Genomic DNA, 14,901 nt, shown 5'->3' with positions numbered 1-14,901 from the left:
GTGAGTGATCGAAGGGGAAGTGGTTCGTGCACTGTCATGCCTCCAAACGAAGGAGGTGGGGTAAAGCGACATTGTGACGTCATTAGCTCCTAAGAGTAGAGGTTGGGCTTCACTGATTTAACATCAGAAGATCTAAACATTTGGGAAAATGTGGAACCAATACCAAGGTGTGATGCATGAATACAATATAAATTAGCTGATAAAATATTATCAATTTTTTTAACTTGCAATACCATGTCTGTTTTGCCTGTCTATCATGCCTTTTTCTAATTTATAGTGCATATTTAATGTTTTAATTCCCTCTTTGCCTGCCTATTTTAAGTGTTATAAATCTCTAAACACTCTAATCATAAATAAGCTAATGATCGCACCATTGACGGCTTAGTATACAGAAAGTTATCGTAATAGGAGTGAATATGTGGAAATGTTAGTATCTGTAAATGCAAAATAAAAAAGTGATGTTGAAAGTGTTGTTTCACTCACTCTCAGTTATTTTTACTTGTGTCTCAATGGCTCTCGTATTAAACTATGCTGTAAGATATTAAGACTATCTGAAAATAATCTCAAAGTATAGCCCTTTCGATTTTAACAATAATTAGTGAAAATGGATGTTAAAACTCCACTGAATATGACTCACTCTGTTTTCCTCAGTTGCGCTCCCATCAAGCCGTACATCTTCACATTCTTCATTGTAAGAGTGTAGCCATTTCTTTTATTTCCTTCGTTTACTACCATTTGTGAAATCTCCAGAGGGTCCATCGTTGGTATCTTGAAGTTACTGTCTCCTATAGCATGGATAAAAATTACATCTCAAAGGTTTACATGCAACATATTTCATAGTTGGGTATTATTATTATTATTATTATTATTATTATTATTATTATTATTATTATTATTATTATTATTTTGGACTAGCTTCCAGTACAAACCAAGCTATTTTCACAACTACCATAAGTGAATCAGACTCTCTCTATATATATACAGGGACATAATTTTATTTTTACTTCAACTTCTATTGTACTTCAGTTTTTGAATGTACTTCACTCCCACCCCTTCTACTAATGAAGTTCCAACTGTCCTCCACACAGAACCAGTTAGTGAGTATAGCACGTTCCAGATATATGTTCGCGTTTTCCAGTGACGAAAGAGCTTTCAATACTGAATCATATTTTCGCACAATACTGTCGTCCGTTTGCCTACGTCGCATCCCGATTTCTCCCACCTGCTTCTGCTCGCCCCTCTGTAAAGGCTAGTGGCTAGACTGTCTTAGCTCTTGTCTGAAAACATTAATTTCTGTAAGGAAATGGACGTCTACGTAATATTATACAACTTTTTAAAATAACTTAAATAAAAGGACCTCGTTAAATAATTAGCTGTTACGTGATTTCCTCCCTTTCTACGATCCTGCGACAAAACCACTTGGACGGACAGTAGATAGCATGTCTGAGTAATTTTATCTGTGCGGGTCGGGCAGAAGTGAAGATTAATGTTACAGTACGTAAGGTACTCTTTTATAGAGTAGGTACAGAATTATTTCAACATGAGTTACTAGTACGAAGGATGAAACTGGTAATTGGAATTAGATGCAATAATTTATAGTGTGATAATATGGACAAAGGAACTGAAGCCTGTATCGAAATGAACGGCCACCATTTTCAAAAATGTGTTTAAATATTCATATTACGGTTATCTTTCAATTTAACTTCATTCTCTATATTGAACGCTAATGTGCTGTAGACAATATAATATACACTGCATAATGAATACGTTCGCATGGATAGCTCAGTTTGTGAGTAAAAACACTTATTGGTAATGCTGTACTGTATTTTGACTAAACAAAAACCTAATGAAAATTATCAAACTCAAAATTGCGATATTTCCTAATTTACGTAAACGGATGAACTACGTTTCGTCCCTCCTATACCTAGTAAAGTGATTTATTTGTATTTTACGTCAGTATCATTGAACTTCAGTCGTGGAAGGGGGTAGCAAACGGTTTTTCCGGTTCTCAATCGTTAATCCAAAGGTATAGACAGGTTAATATTAAAAATGTTAGTCAAAATAAAATGAAATCCCTATATATATATATATATATATATATATATATATATATATATATATATATACACATATATACTTCTCACAAAGAAAGAGAGACATCTGCTTGACAAACCAGGTCACCATTCAGATCATATCCTAATTACAATACAACATAAGAATTGAATTTAACTGATTAACATGAAAATGATATAAATTTGGAAAGTAACATCACTCACTATAAAAACTGTAATAACATTTTGATATAATAATAACATTAATATGTAAATACAAATAAGTATTTAGTATGAATATTAGAGTCCTTTAGAATTTGGAGACAAATGCTTTCAATATCATGCTGAAGTATAACTAGAGATTTCAGATAACAATTAACATGCAAATCTAGATTTGCATAATATATACGTCACTGTGTCCGTTAACAGAAAACCACAATTCCAAGTCACACAGAGATTGTGTGCACTCGTTGTGGGTCTCTGGCGTTTCGTCAGCCCACGCGAGTTGTGTGGATATAAAGGGAAAAGTTGAGACGGTATCGGGTGGAGTTCCCGGGTAGCTCAGTGGTAGAGCGCTGGTACGTTCAACCAGAGGTCCCGGGATCGATACCCGGCCCCGGAACAATTTTTCCCTTGAAATTATTCAACAATTAACATATTTAAAACAACTTCTCGAGCTCCGAAAAGAAGATCCTTACGCTACTATGCATGTAGAGGTATTTTATAGCTAGAGACCGGATTCTTAGCTACTACTCTTTGAAGTTAAGTGATTTCAGAGTTTGTGCAATGAGCCAAATGACTTGAAGACTAGTGGCGCGTGGTGCTGTACGATTCAAAAGAGACTACTCCCGCATCAAGATCAACACCACATTACACACATAAAAGGATTATTTCAATAGTAAGGCTGTGTTATGTTTTACAAAGGAATAAACATAATCCTTGCTGTAAACTTTTAACTTGAAATGTTACTATTTCACAGGCACTACCCTTAATGAAATGTTTAAACCTATATTAGACTACAACATTCTTTGGTGTAAAATTTTGTCTTAAAATGTTACTGTATCGGAGCTACTACTCTTAACATATTTAAGCCTATGTTACAATAATCTTTGATGTAAAATTTTAACTTAAAATGTTACTATTTTGTAGGTACTGCTCTTAATGCAATGTTTAAGCCCATACGACGATAATCTTTGTTGCAAAGTTTTAACTTAAAACACCGGTACAACTGTAATACAGGTACCTTCCTGAACGAAATGTTTAAGTCTATATTACAATGATCTTTGAAGTAAAATTTAACTTAAAAAGCGTACTACTATAACACAGGTACTGTCCTTGTGTACAAGTGTACTTTTCCAACAACATTTTTGAAGTGAAAGGAATGTTGGTATGCACCATCTTTTCATACAGATCTCTGCGAAATTCGTCCGCTGGCACTGAATTACTAGCTGAATGTAGATCGTCAGACTCACTTCTTTCTATCAATTTCAAATGGTTTATACAGTTTTAGTCACAGTGCTGCTGTAAATACCATCTTTTAGAACAGATTATGTCAGTCTTACATAACTTACACACAATTATGTCGCAACTTACACTGAAATACTGTCTTCCGTGTTTCTCTACCCACTTCCATACTTTCGTACTCGTTTTAGGCACCTTTATTTCAACAAGTGGTACATAATATAGTGAGGATCACGTAAGAGCAGTTCCTAAAAGGCTAATTTGGCCGTCTCTTCAGTGTTGCCAACTAATACCAGATATCACCAAAGAGAATAAAATCACAATGGCATGTACAATAATAATAATAATAATAATAATAATAATAATAATAATAATAATAATAATAATAATAATAATAATAATAAACTATTAACAATAATGATATCTTGCTTATTTACTTATTTACTACATCTCATCTTTATGTTTGGAAGTATTTCTAAATGGTTCAATAATTTGTGAAAGAGTAGGAGGCCTATATTTTCCACCTGGACCTCTCGAACATTGTGTTGGAAATTAGTAGATTAATTAATATGATCTAATATTAAAATGTATTTTGTCTGACAACATGAAATTCAATGCTTTGACTTAACAGTTTGCGATTCACGAGACCTAACCTAAAAATATATTTTGTTTCATCACGTGAAATGATTAGTACAAACTCCGAAAACCGAATGTCACTTTGAAATGTATGTTTAAGAATACTTACTTACTCCTAATAATTTTGCTATTTTAGTTATGATTGCTGTCTCCATGCGCATTTTCTATCGATCACCCAACTGCATGTATCACTCACATGTTATATTTATTTACATTTATCTATTATCTTGAATTGTAACCACAATACAACACATAAAATAACTATTATGTACTAATATAATTCTGATATTAATTAATTATTAGTATGTTCGAATTTCACTAGCTTCCAGTAATCGGTTCAGAAATCTAGAACAATTTGAATTTTCATAATTTCCACTACCGACAACAGCTGTTCCTGCTGCCAACATAACAGTTAGAAAATCACTACCAGTTGTAGTATTTCTCAGTATCGAAATTCGAAACGAAGTTGGCAAAAGAAAATTCAACCTTCAAACTAGAAAATCACCATAATACACTAGCATATGTAGTAATGGGGGAAAAATGGTTAGGTTTCACCCTTAGGGTATCAAGTAAGCTGATCCGGACTATACTTATAAACATTCATAAACTGAAGTGTACTGTACTTGTTTAGGAGTAAGGAACCTCCTAGAGTGATCCTGTAATGCATGTTATTTGTGTTTGTTAGCAGGTGTCTATTGAAGGACTCGTTACATAATGTATATCTCATCCACACTTATACTAATTCCAATGAAGTGAAGAATGCATGGACAATGAATTGCCTCCTTTTCATCGCTCACTTGTGTCCCCTATTGAATGTGTTGCTCAATTCTCACGGTGGGATCCAGAATAAGGCCTCTTTCTCTCTTCCTGTCGATCGCTCGAATATCTGCTGGTTGGTGGCTGCCAACAATAGAAACACAACGGACTTCTTCGTAAAGTTTCCATTTAGTTTTCCGTTGGGATCTAGAAATAGAGCATAGACGAACGCACATGGTACTGACGGGTGTTACGAAGGAATTCTCCCTTAGTACATGGCCAAGGGTCCCAATGTCTTTACAGCCAGGCTCTCGACAAAGCGTGTTTGCTGATTCCTCCCAGGAACAGAACTAACTTCTGTTCTATTGAAGAATATTTAAGTCCATTTCTCCATTCGGAACAAGGGAGATTTTTCCTACTACTCAATCACTTATTTCTTTTGGGGCAGTCGGCGTAAACTTCGACCCCTTTCCTCTTCTGATGTAATCTACACCATGACTCGTAGGAATTTAATTGCGTTTTATTACGATACCAGCTACCAGATATGGACATGGTTTCTTCATCACGCTTAATATTTCTTCTCTTTCAGAAAATTCCTTTGTAAGTGCGCAAATGCATTTTTATTAGTTTACTCTGATTATACATGTGTAAGGCAAACTGAAGGTTATCCAGTGCTCGATTCACTTATTCTTAAAGGTGATTATATGTGTACGTATATATATATATATATATATATATATATATATATATTATATATATAATATATATGACTACAGCATATGCTTCTTCAGTGATTCACAATGGACCTTACAATCGGTGAAGAACAAATGCAATACCAACAGAATCACTGTAACGATCATACAAATAATTGACAATTATTTCCAGGCATTTATGTCCGTCCTGGGTTTCAGGACATGTACGAATAGATATCCTGAAGAATGAAAGAGCTGACGAATTGGCCAATTCAGCGGCAAGATCAAGCATGAAGCATGCTCCTCTCGGCTTTTGTTAAAAAGAAATTAATGAATTGCAACATTGTTATTGAAGAGTGGGTTCAGCAATGGAGGATCAGCAGCACAACATGATCTTTAACAAGGAATTTATATTTCCCGAGAGTGCTCGATAGATTAATCCTCGACATCTGTCTTTTCTGGCCCCACACCATATTTTATTGTTAATATCTACATCCATATACTCCGAAACGTTCCAGTTGGTTATTTTAGTGTCCTTTACAGTTAAAATTATTATTTCATAATTATACAGTATATTGATTATTTTTTTCATGTTTATTGCTTGGGTTCATAGGTGGCCCCAGCTATAGAATACATCTTTGTCTAGTTAGAATTATTTTGCAGTGATAGTGTTTTGTTGTAAACAAAGTGAACATGTACTTTGAAAAGTGAACAAATGAAACAAATACAGGATAAACTGCCATGTTGGCTTTGAGTAAAATGTTGTAGGTTCAAGATTAAATATTTTTATTTGTAAAATTAGCTCCTTGTTCCTTCTACTGTAGCAGATGATGAGACTAAATTAATAATTAATTAATTTAACATAATAATTAACGATTTCCTTTTTGTGTTATGTTTCAAGATAATTGAAAAAGTAAAAACACACATACTGAATAAAGTCTGCCATTAAACTAATTTAATTCATTCATTGTTTAAATATAATGAATAATTCTAGGTGCATTAAAATTTTTAAATTTGCTTATACTATATATAAAATGCATTAAGCTATAAAATATCCTAATTATTAACAACAAATATTCTTGGGTCAAAAAAGACACCAGATAAATAGTATGAAATTCCAGAGCAGCTAAGTTGTGAGGGTTAAAGTGTCAAATGTTGATAACAACGTTTGTTTTGGCACAATTTGATTTAAGGTACAGAGAGAAAGAAAATGCAAGTGCGAACAGGAAAACCAAACAGTGAGACAGAGATATAATTCAAACTGAAATTTATATTTTCGGTTTACACATTCTCAAGCTCCTTACTGAAACTATTGAAGAGTGTTTTCGACAGTTTAAGTAGAACTTTAATCCAGAAGGGTGATCGAGGCGGTATCGTAGGGTTGCCCGGTTTCAAATTTCGAAGCCTGCTAATCTCAGTATGGGCTTATTCGGGGATTTCCCAACTCGCAAAGTGAATGCCGGATTGGAATTTACTTTCCATCTATCTCGAAAGTTCTGTCTATATATGTGCATGTTGTCTTTAGGTGGTGTTCTCTGTGTCGAGCTTATCCCTCATCAGAGAAGTGCCTCCATTGTTCATGTCTCGTGTGTGATCCAAAGAATTATCCTCCCCTACGGAAACTGACTTTTAAGACCTAGAGAGGAGGTTAAATGGAGAAACAAAAAAATATAGAACTTTTATGGGTCATTGCACTTGAAGGCCTACATGAAACCCCAAATCACATATAAGAGATTGCTCAGCCTTATAGGCTTTGACGGCAACAACTTTTATAAATTTCACTATGCTGCCATCTAGTTACTGCATAATATGTCACGTTATAACTCTCATTTGAATTGCATGGAACAACTGTACTTCCATCCAGCGGTCGTTCTCAATCGACGGAGGCGATCCTGGTGGTTGTTCTCTTCACATGTTACCATTTTTAACATGGGAATGGCCAATCTGTTATATATATGATCAATTCGTTGCATATAGAACTTCAGAGAATCGAATTAGTATATTTATATTGAACTTGATTGGATAAACTCAGAATAAATAGAACTTCAGTGTATCAATTCGTTGCATATAGAACTTCAGGGGATCGAATTAGTATAATTATATTGAACTTGATTGGATAAACTCAGAATATATAGAACTTCAGTGTATCAATTCGTTGCATATAGAACTTCAGGGGATCGAATTAGTATAATAATATTGAACTTGATTGGATAAACTCAGAATATATAGAACTTCAGTGTATCAATTCGTTGCATATAGAACTTCAGGGGATCGAATTAGTATAATAATATTGAACTTGATTGGATAAACTCAGAATATATAGAACTTCAGTGTATCAATTCGTTGCATATAGAACTTCAGGGGATCGAATTAGTATAATAATATTGAACTTGATTGGATAAACTCAGAATATATAGAACTTCAGTGTATCAATTCGTTGCATATAGAACTTCAGGGGATCGAATTAGTATAATAATATTGAACTTGATTGGATAAACTCAGAATATATAGAACTTCAGTGTATCAATTCGTTGCATATAGAACTTCAGGGGATCGAATTAGTATAATAATATTGAACTTGCGTGGATAAACTCAGAATATATAGAACTTCAGTGTATCAATTCGTTGCATATAGAACTTCAGGGGATCGAATTAGTATAATAATATTGAACTTGATTGGATAAACTCAGAATATATAGAACTTCAGTGTATCAATTCGTTGCATATAGAACTTCAGGGGATCGAATTAGTATAATTATATTGAACTTGATTGGATAAACTCAGAATATATAGAACTTCAGTGTATCAGTTCGTTGCATATAGAACTTCAGGGGATCGAATTAGTATAATAATATTGAACTTGCGTGGATAAACTCAGAATATATTGAACTTCAGTGTATCAATTCGTTGCATATAGAACTTCAGAGGATCGAATTAGTATAATAATATTGAACTTGCGTGGATAAACTCAGAATATATAGAACTTCAGTGTATCAATTCGTTGCATATAGAACTTCAGGGGATCGAATTAGTATAATAATATTGAACTTGCGTGGATAAACTCAGAATATATAGAACTTCAGTGTATCAATTCGTTGCATATAGAACTTCAGAGGATCGAATTAGTATAATAATATTGAACTTGCGTGGATAAACGCAGAATATATAGAACTTCAGTTTCTCAATTCGTTGCTTATAGAACTGCAGAAGATCGAATTAGTATAATTATATTGAACGTGATTGGATAAACTCACAGTATATAGAACTTCAGTGTATCAATTCGTTGCATATAGAACTTCAGAGGACCGAATTAGTATACTTATATTGAACGCAAAATGATAATACATTTGTACGGGTTTGTTTCCGATCTCTGATAACGAATTTGAAAGACGTCATGTGCGTCAGAAATCACACCGACAGCTGAATTGCGGCGAGGGGTGACAGACCAGTAGTGAGTGATTTCATAGACAGAGTGTAGGGTGTATCACAGTAGCAATGCCCAAGAAAATTCGAGCCTTTTTTGGAAGGGGTACATAACAAATCTATCCTATGCCAAGTACAGTTATGTGAAAATCATAGGAGCCTGCAAAAAGTGGTTTCGTTATTTCCAAGAAAGGCATCTTGTGTGTACCTAATAAGACTGGCAAAGCTCGGATGGGATTAATTCCAGAGTGGAAAAAGCAAGCAAATCCACCCCCCCTCACAAGTCTCCGCACCCCACGAAATGATACAAATTAATTCCATTCGAGCTTTACCAATCTTATTAAGTACACAGAAGATGCATTTCTTGGAAATAACGAAACTTCGTTTATTGCAGGCTTATTTTATTTTCACTTAACTGTTCTTGGCATCGGAAAGGGTTGTTATGTACCTCTCTCAAAAAGGCTCGATTTTCTTGGAAATTTCTGCTGTGAGTTGCCGTGCACTCTGACTATGAGATCACTCACTACTGGTCTGTCACCTCGCGCCATAATTAAACTGTCATGTGACTCCTGACACACATGATGTCATTCAAATTCGTTATCAGAGATCGGAAACAAACCTGTACAAATGTATCATCATTTTGCGCTTTATTCTCATTATCATTTACAGTAAACTTCCTTTGTGGAGCTAAAGAGATTCATTTATTGAAAAAGATATTTATGAAAATTAAGAACTATTGTATAGGGTAAAGGTTGGTAATATTGTATATGAGTAATATTGTGATTAGTTCTTTTTAAGAATTTATTACAATTTTACGGAGCGAGAGAAGGACCGGTTTTGTGCACCAGCCTGTCCACGAATATTCCCTTAATATGTTCACGCAAAAAACTGAACTACCTCTCGCTCAGTAAAATTGTAATAAATTCTCAAAAAGCACTATCACAATATTACCAACCTTTACCCTAAACATATTGTGCAGTGACGTTGAACATGACGTGAATTTCGGTTCGAAAGGTCAGAAAATGTCTTTGTCTTTAAAATTATATTTTGTAGAGTTTTACATTAATCTCAGAGAGTAAAACAATTTTCTGGCCGAGTAGGTCGCTGCGTTTGTGTTATGATTATTGATTACACTAGGCACTTTTTCATTCCATTTTATGAATATAATATGTCATATTGTCCATTGGATAGGCTTATGTTCTTTTTAACTAATGTGAACTTGAATTTAAGTAATAGTCTTTATTAAACACAACATTCAGCCATTCTTTATTTTTTTCTGGCGGCCTGGCTCGGGACCTAGCAGACTGCGGATGATTGTAGAGTATTGGTGAAATGATGATGGTAATGGTGAGGGGAAATGGGAGAACCCAGAGAAAACCCCTCACTATCGCTTTTTCCACCATAAATTCCTTTACGTCCCAGACGCGAATCGAACGCTGGTCACTACGGTGGAGAGCACTCGGCCACGGGCGAGGTACTGAACTTGAATTTTAGTTCTCGAATCAATTGATTTCGTAGGAATTTAGCTAAATTTTTCGGAAGGTGTGACTTTCACTCGCTATTGTTGTCTAAATTTTCGTACTTACGCTCGTTTCACTGAAATTCCATGCTTCATGTCCTGTGAATAGAACTTCGTCCTTACAACAGAAGTGTTTTGTTACATATTTGATTTCTATAGTTAGATACACGACAATTGCACTCGCCTTTCAAGAAATCGTGAAGAGCTTTTTTGGCATGATCCAAGGCGCAAGCATTGAAGTTGGGGTCACTCCTCGCACAGGGCTTGATGTAGGACGCTGGAAAAATAAAAGGATCTTATATTGCATTTTATTAAATATACAGGATTATATCCCTACCGAAGGAATTGAAAGACATCTCTTATAATATTTTGTTAAATATAAAGGGGTAAGACTCCTTTGAAGGGATTAAAAGTCATCTCATATTGTAACTTGATAACGTGATGGATTAAACCCAATGAAGTTGTTAGACGATAACTGATTGATTTACCAACCCTTCAAATATTAGAACTTGATGAAATTTTGGATCACTATTGAGGTTATGTTTAGTAATACGAATTGTAACAGGCCTAATCCTAGCAACATATTATTGTCCAAATAATACAGCAGATATATCTTGTTCAAAAAAAATCCTTACACCTCCACTGAAGGAAATAGAAGACGTGTCATACTCTATTTTATTAAATATAAAAGGTTAACTCACATTGAAGGAATTACAAGATATCACAAATTGTATTTCCCTAAATATAAAGTGCTACAGTCCACACCTGTGGAGTAACGGCTAGCGAGTCTGGCCCCAAGACCAGGTGGCCCGGGTTAGATTCCCGGTTGGGCAAGTTACCTGATTGATGTTTTTTCCGGGGTTTTCCCTCAACTCAATATGAGCAAATGCTGGGTAACTTTCGGTGCTGGATCCCGGTTTCATTTCACCGGCATTATCACCTTCATCTCATTCAGACGCTAAATAACCTAAGATATTGATAAAGCGTCGTAAAATAACCTACTACATACATATAAAGTGCAACACTGCCACTGTACAAATTATTGTTTCCGTTTATAAATATAAAAAAGGAGACGAATAAAGTGCGTAAGATTTGCTGGTGGTATGGCGTTGTTAGCAGAAGAGGAGATGATACTATGGAATAATATATTACTGGAGGTAAATGGCAGCTGTGAGCAGTATGAGATGAAGATAAATGAAAACAAGACGAAGACTATGGTTATCGGAAGAAAATCAAGAAGGTAAACGTGCGAATTCGAAATGAGACAGTAGAACAAGTGGACAACTTCAAATACTTCCGGTGTACTATAACCAGTAATATGAGCTGCTGCCAGAAAGTCAAAAGAAGGACAGCAATGGCAAAATAATCTTTTAATAGAAAAAGGAGCATCTTCTGCGGACCTCTGAACAAAGAACGAAGGAAGAGACTAGTGAAGTGCTTCGTGTAGAGTGTGGCATTGTATGGGGCAGAAACATGGACATTACGACGAAGTGAAGAGAAAGGACTAGAAGCATATGAAATGTGGATATGGAGAAGAAAGGAGCTTGTGAAATGGACAGACAGAATGTGAAATGAATTTGTGATAGAAAGAATATATGGAGAAAGAATAATGCTGAAATTGGTTAGGAAGAGAAAAAGAAATTGGCTAGATCAGTGGTTGAGAAGAAACTGCCTGCTGAAGGATGCATTGGAAGGAATGGTGAACGGAGTAAAGTTCCGGGCAGAAGAAGCTGTCGGATGATAGACGACATTAAGATATTTGGGTCGTATGCGGAGACTAAAAGGATGATAGAAATTAGAAAAGATTGGAGAACGTTGGGTTTACATTGAAAGACCTGCCCTTGGGCTGAAAGCTACGAATGAATAGTGTGTAAGCACATGAGAATATCACTTTATATAGTTACGCATATATTGTGTATGCATGTGTTTCGCGTCCAAGTCGACGCATAACTGAATAACATTATTTGTTAAATATATTACAACTCCCCATCGATTACATTGAACTGTACGAAGTAGATTATGCATATAATGCGGATTTCCCTTGTGTGTGAATGGACTCGTTCATATTGTCATTTTATCACTGTTCGCTATACATAACGGGTTGTGCATTTTATCGGAGATGACGTAGAATTGAATAGAATGTTTTATTTTAGCTGGCAGACTTAAGGCCATAAGATCTTCTCTTCCACTCAACCAGCCTTAATCAATACAATAGTTACATACATATTGAAATTACGAATATTTACAATACACTTAAAAGATTCTCCAGCAATATTCTTCAGTTAAGTTTTAACGACTAGTACATGTTTATTTAAATTGAGATAATCCTATAAGATAAAGTAATAATTTATATGCAATATGTAAAGAATTATATTTAAGTTGAGATAGCTAGTAAAATGATTAGAATTAATTTAACATAAGTTTAATAGAACTGTGTTATAAAGAGAAAAAATCTAAATCTAAAATATATTTATATAATGAGAATATTAATGTAATGAAATTTTGCCATTAGAGGTTTTGTATTCTATTTAGAGAAATTAATGGTAATAATAAGAATGGACAGATGTTAGTTTCATTATAAGTAACAAATATTAGTCAGAAATTAATCTCTTAAGTAAGTCTTAAGAATTTATGTAATTTTGACCTAAATGAAGTTATTGTCCAACAACCCCTTACATCACTCGGAAGCGAGTTCCAATTTCTAGGAACTGAAACTGTATAGGACGAAGAATACAAAGATATCTTGTGGTAGGGTATAATGAGTAAATTGTTATGATGAGACCTGTTACTTAGCTTATGGTATCCGGATAAATTTTGAAAACGAGAAGCCAAATAAATTGGGGTAGTGATGCGTAGAATTTGAAATAAGAGAATAAGAGAATGCAGGGCTCGTCGATCACTTAGCCTTAGCCAAGACAGATTTTGAAATGACGGGAAAACATGATCATACTTACAAATATTGCAAATATAACGGACGCACGCATTATGCACACGTTGTAGCCTGCTGCTGAAGCGAAAGCGTTTTCATAGCAATCGTATTCGTATTTCCGTTCCACAAAACTTTAATTTTTTTATTAGTGTAGATCGATTATAGACATAAGAACATAGTGAAGAAAATAATTCTTTAAGTCACCATATTTTATTAACTTTAAATAAAGCCTGTTAGTTTAAATGATTGCTGTAATAAATTCTGCATTATATTTCCAGTTAAATTGACTTTTGGCTACTGATACTGATTATGAAGAAGAATGAATAAATCCTGATGTACAGATAGGCAGAGTGTTTACCAAAATATTTTTCGATAGCATGATGTTGCGAACGTGTGTTTTCCTGAACATCTCGAAATTATTTTTTTACAATACATTACTTACGCAGGCCATTCTGGGCGTGCGCGACGGCCGCCAAGATCAGTACAGTGCAGCCGGATGTCCACATGGCGATGCTAGCGGAGTGTCCTCAGAAACCACCTTAATATATATACCATTACCATGTGACGTCATGTGAGAGACGATTGCGTTAATCTCGCATTGTTTACGTGCGCCCTTGAACCCGGCCTCTCTCGAGCAAGCGCATGGAGTCGTTAAGTGACAATCAATCTGTGTTTGCGGGAAAACCTCATTTTTTTGGATGTGACGACTCCGTTCTTGGTACATGGGATCTTCTGATATGTGTATGTGGCGTTACAACGCTGCAGATATTTTATTCTTCCTATATATAAAGTATTCATTAAGTATTATAAGAAATTGTAAATGATCTGAAAAAAAATTCTCTTTTGACTACTATTAGCGGTAAACTTTGACTTCATTTTATCCATATTAAAATATAGAAATCAAATTGTCATTAGCAGGTTCAGTGAAAGCTTTTTATTACATTGAATAATATTGTGTGTGTGTGAATGTGACTGGAATCATTTTGGCAATATACAAGAAATTTGGAAGTTTTTGTAGCGGGTTTTTATCAGAAATTATAGAGTTTGAAAAATGATTGGTATTTATATGGAGTATTTTCTCTTCATATATGTATGCATGTATGTATGTATGTAGGTTAGTAGGTTATTTTACGACGCTTTTATCAACATCTCTGGTTATTTAGCGTCTGAATGAGATGAAGGTGACAATGCCGGTGAAATGATTCCGGGGTCCAGCACCGAAAGTTACCCAGCATTTACTCATATTGAGTTGAGGGAAAACCCCGGAAAAACTCAACCAGGTAACTTGCTCCAACCGGGAATCGAACCCGGGCCACCTGGTTTCGCGGCCAGACGCGCTAGCCGTTACTCCACAGGTGTGGACATATGTATGTATGTATGTATGTATGTATGTATGTATGTATGTATGTAGGCTATGTATATATTTATGTATGT

At 34.8% G+C, this 14,901-nt stretch overlaps 1 protein-coding gene across 1 annotated transcript in view; it reads right to left on the bottom strand.

Annotated features, from left to right (window-relative positions):
- LOC138699660 (protein takeout-like) overlaps window positions 1-13,994 on the bottom strand; it is a 35,611-nt gene extending 21,617 nt beyond the window's left edge. Inside the window, exons 1-3 of the mRNA XM_069825701.1 lie at window positions 13,910-13,994; window positions 10,723-10,815; window positions 638-785 (exon numbers count right to left, since the gene is read on the bottom strand). Of these exons, the coding sequence (XP_069681802.1) occupies window positions 638-785; window positions 10,723-10,815; window positions 13,910-13,973 (305 nt within the window). The 5' untranslated portion in view covers window positions 13,974-13,994. The remainder of the gene's footprint in view (window positions 1-637; window positions 786-10,722; window positions 10,816-13,909) is intronic.
- Window positions 13,995-14,901: the final 907 nt, after the last annotated feature.

This window comes from Periplaneta americana, chromosome 5 (assembly GCF_040183065.1).
Source record: "Periplaneta americana isolate PAMFEO1 chromosome 5, P.americana_PAMFEO1_priV1, whole genome shotgun sequence".
In the NCBI taxonomy this organism is placed as follows: Eukaryota; Metazoa; Arthropoda; class Insecta; order Blattodea; family Blattidae; genus Periplaneta; species Periplaneta americana.
The sequence above is the reverse complement of the archived record's forward strand: the minus strand, read 5'-3'. Positions and strand labels throughout refer to the sequence as shown.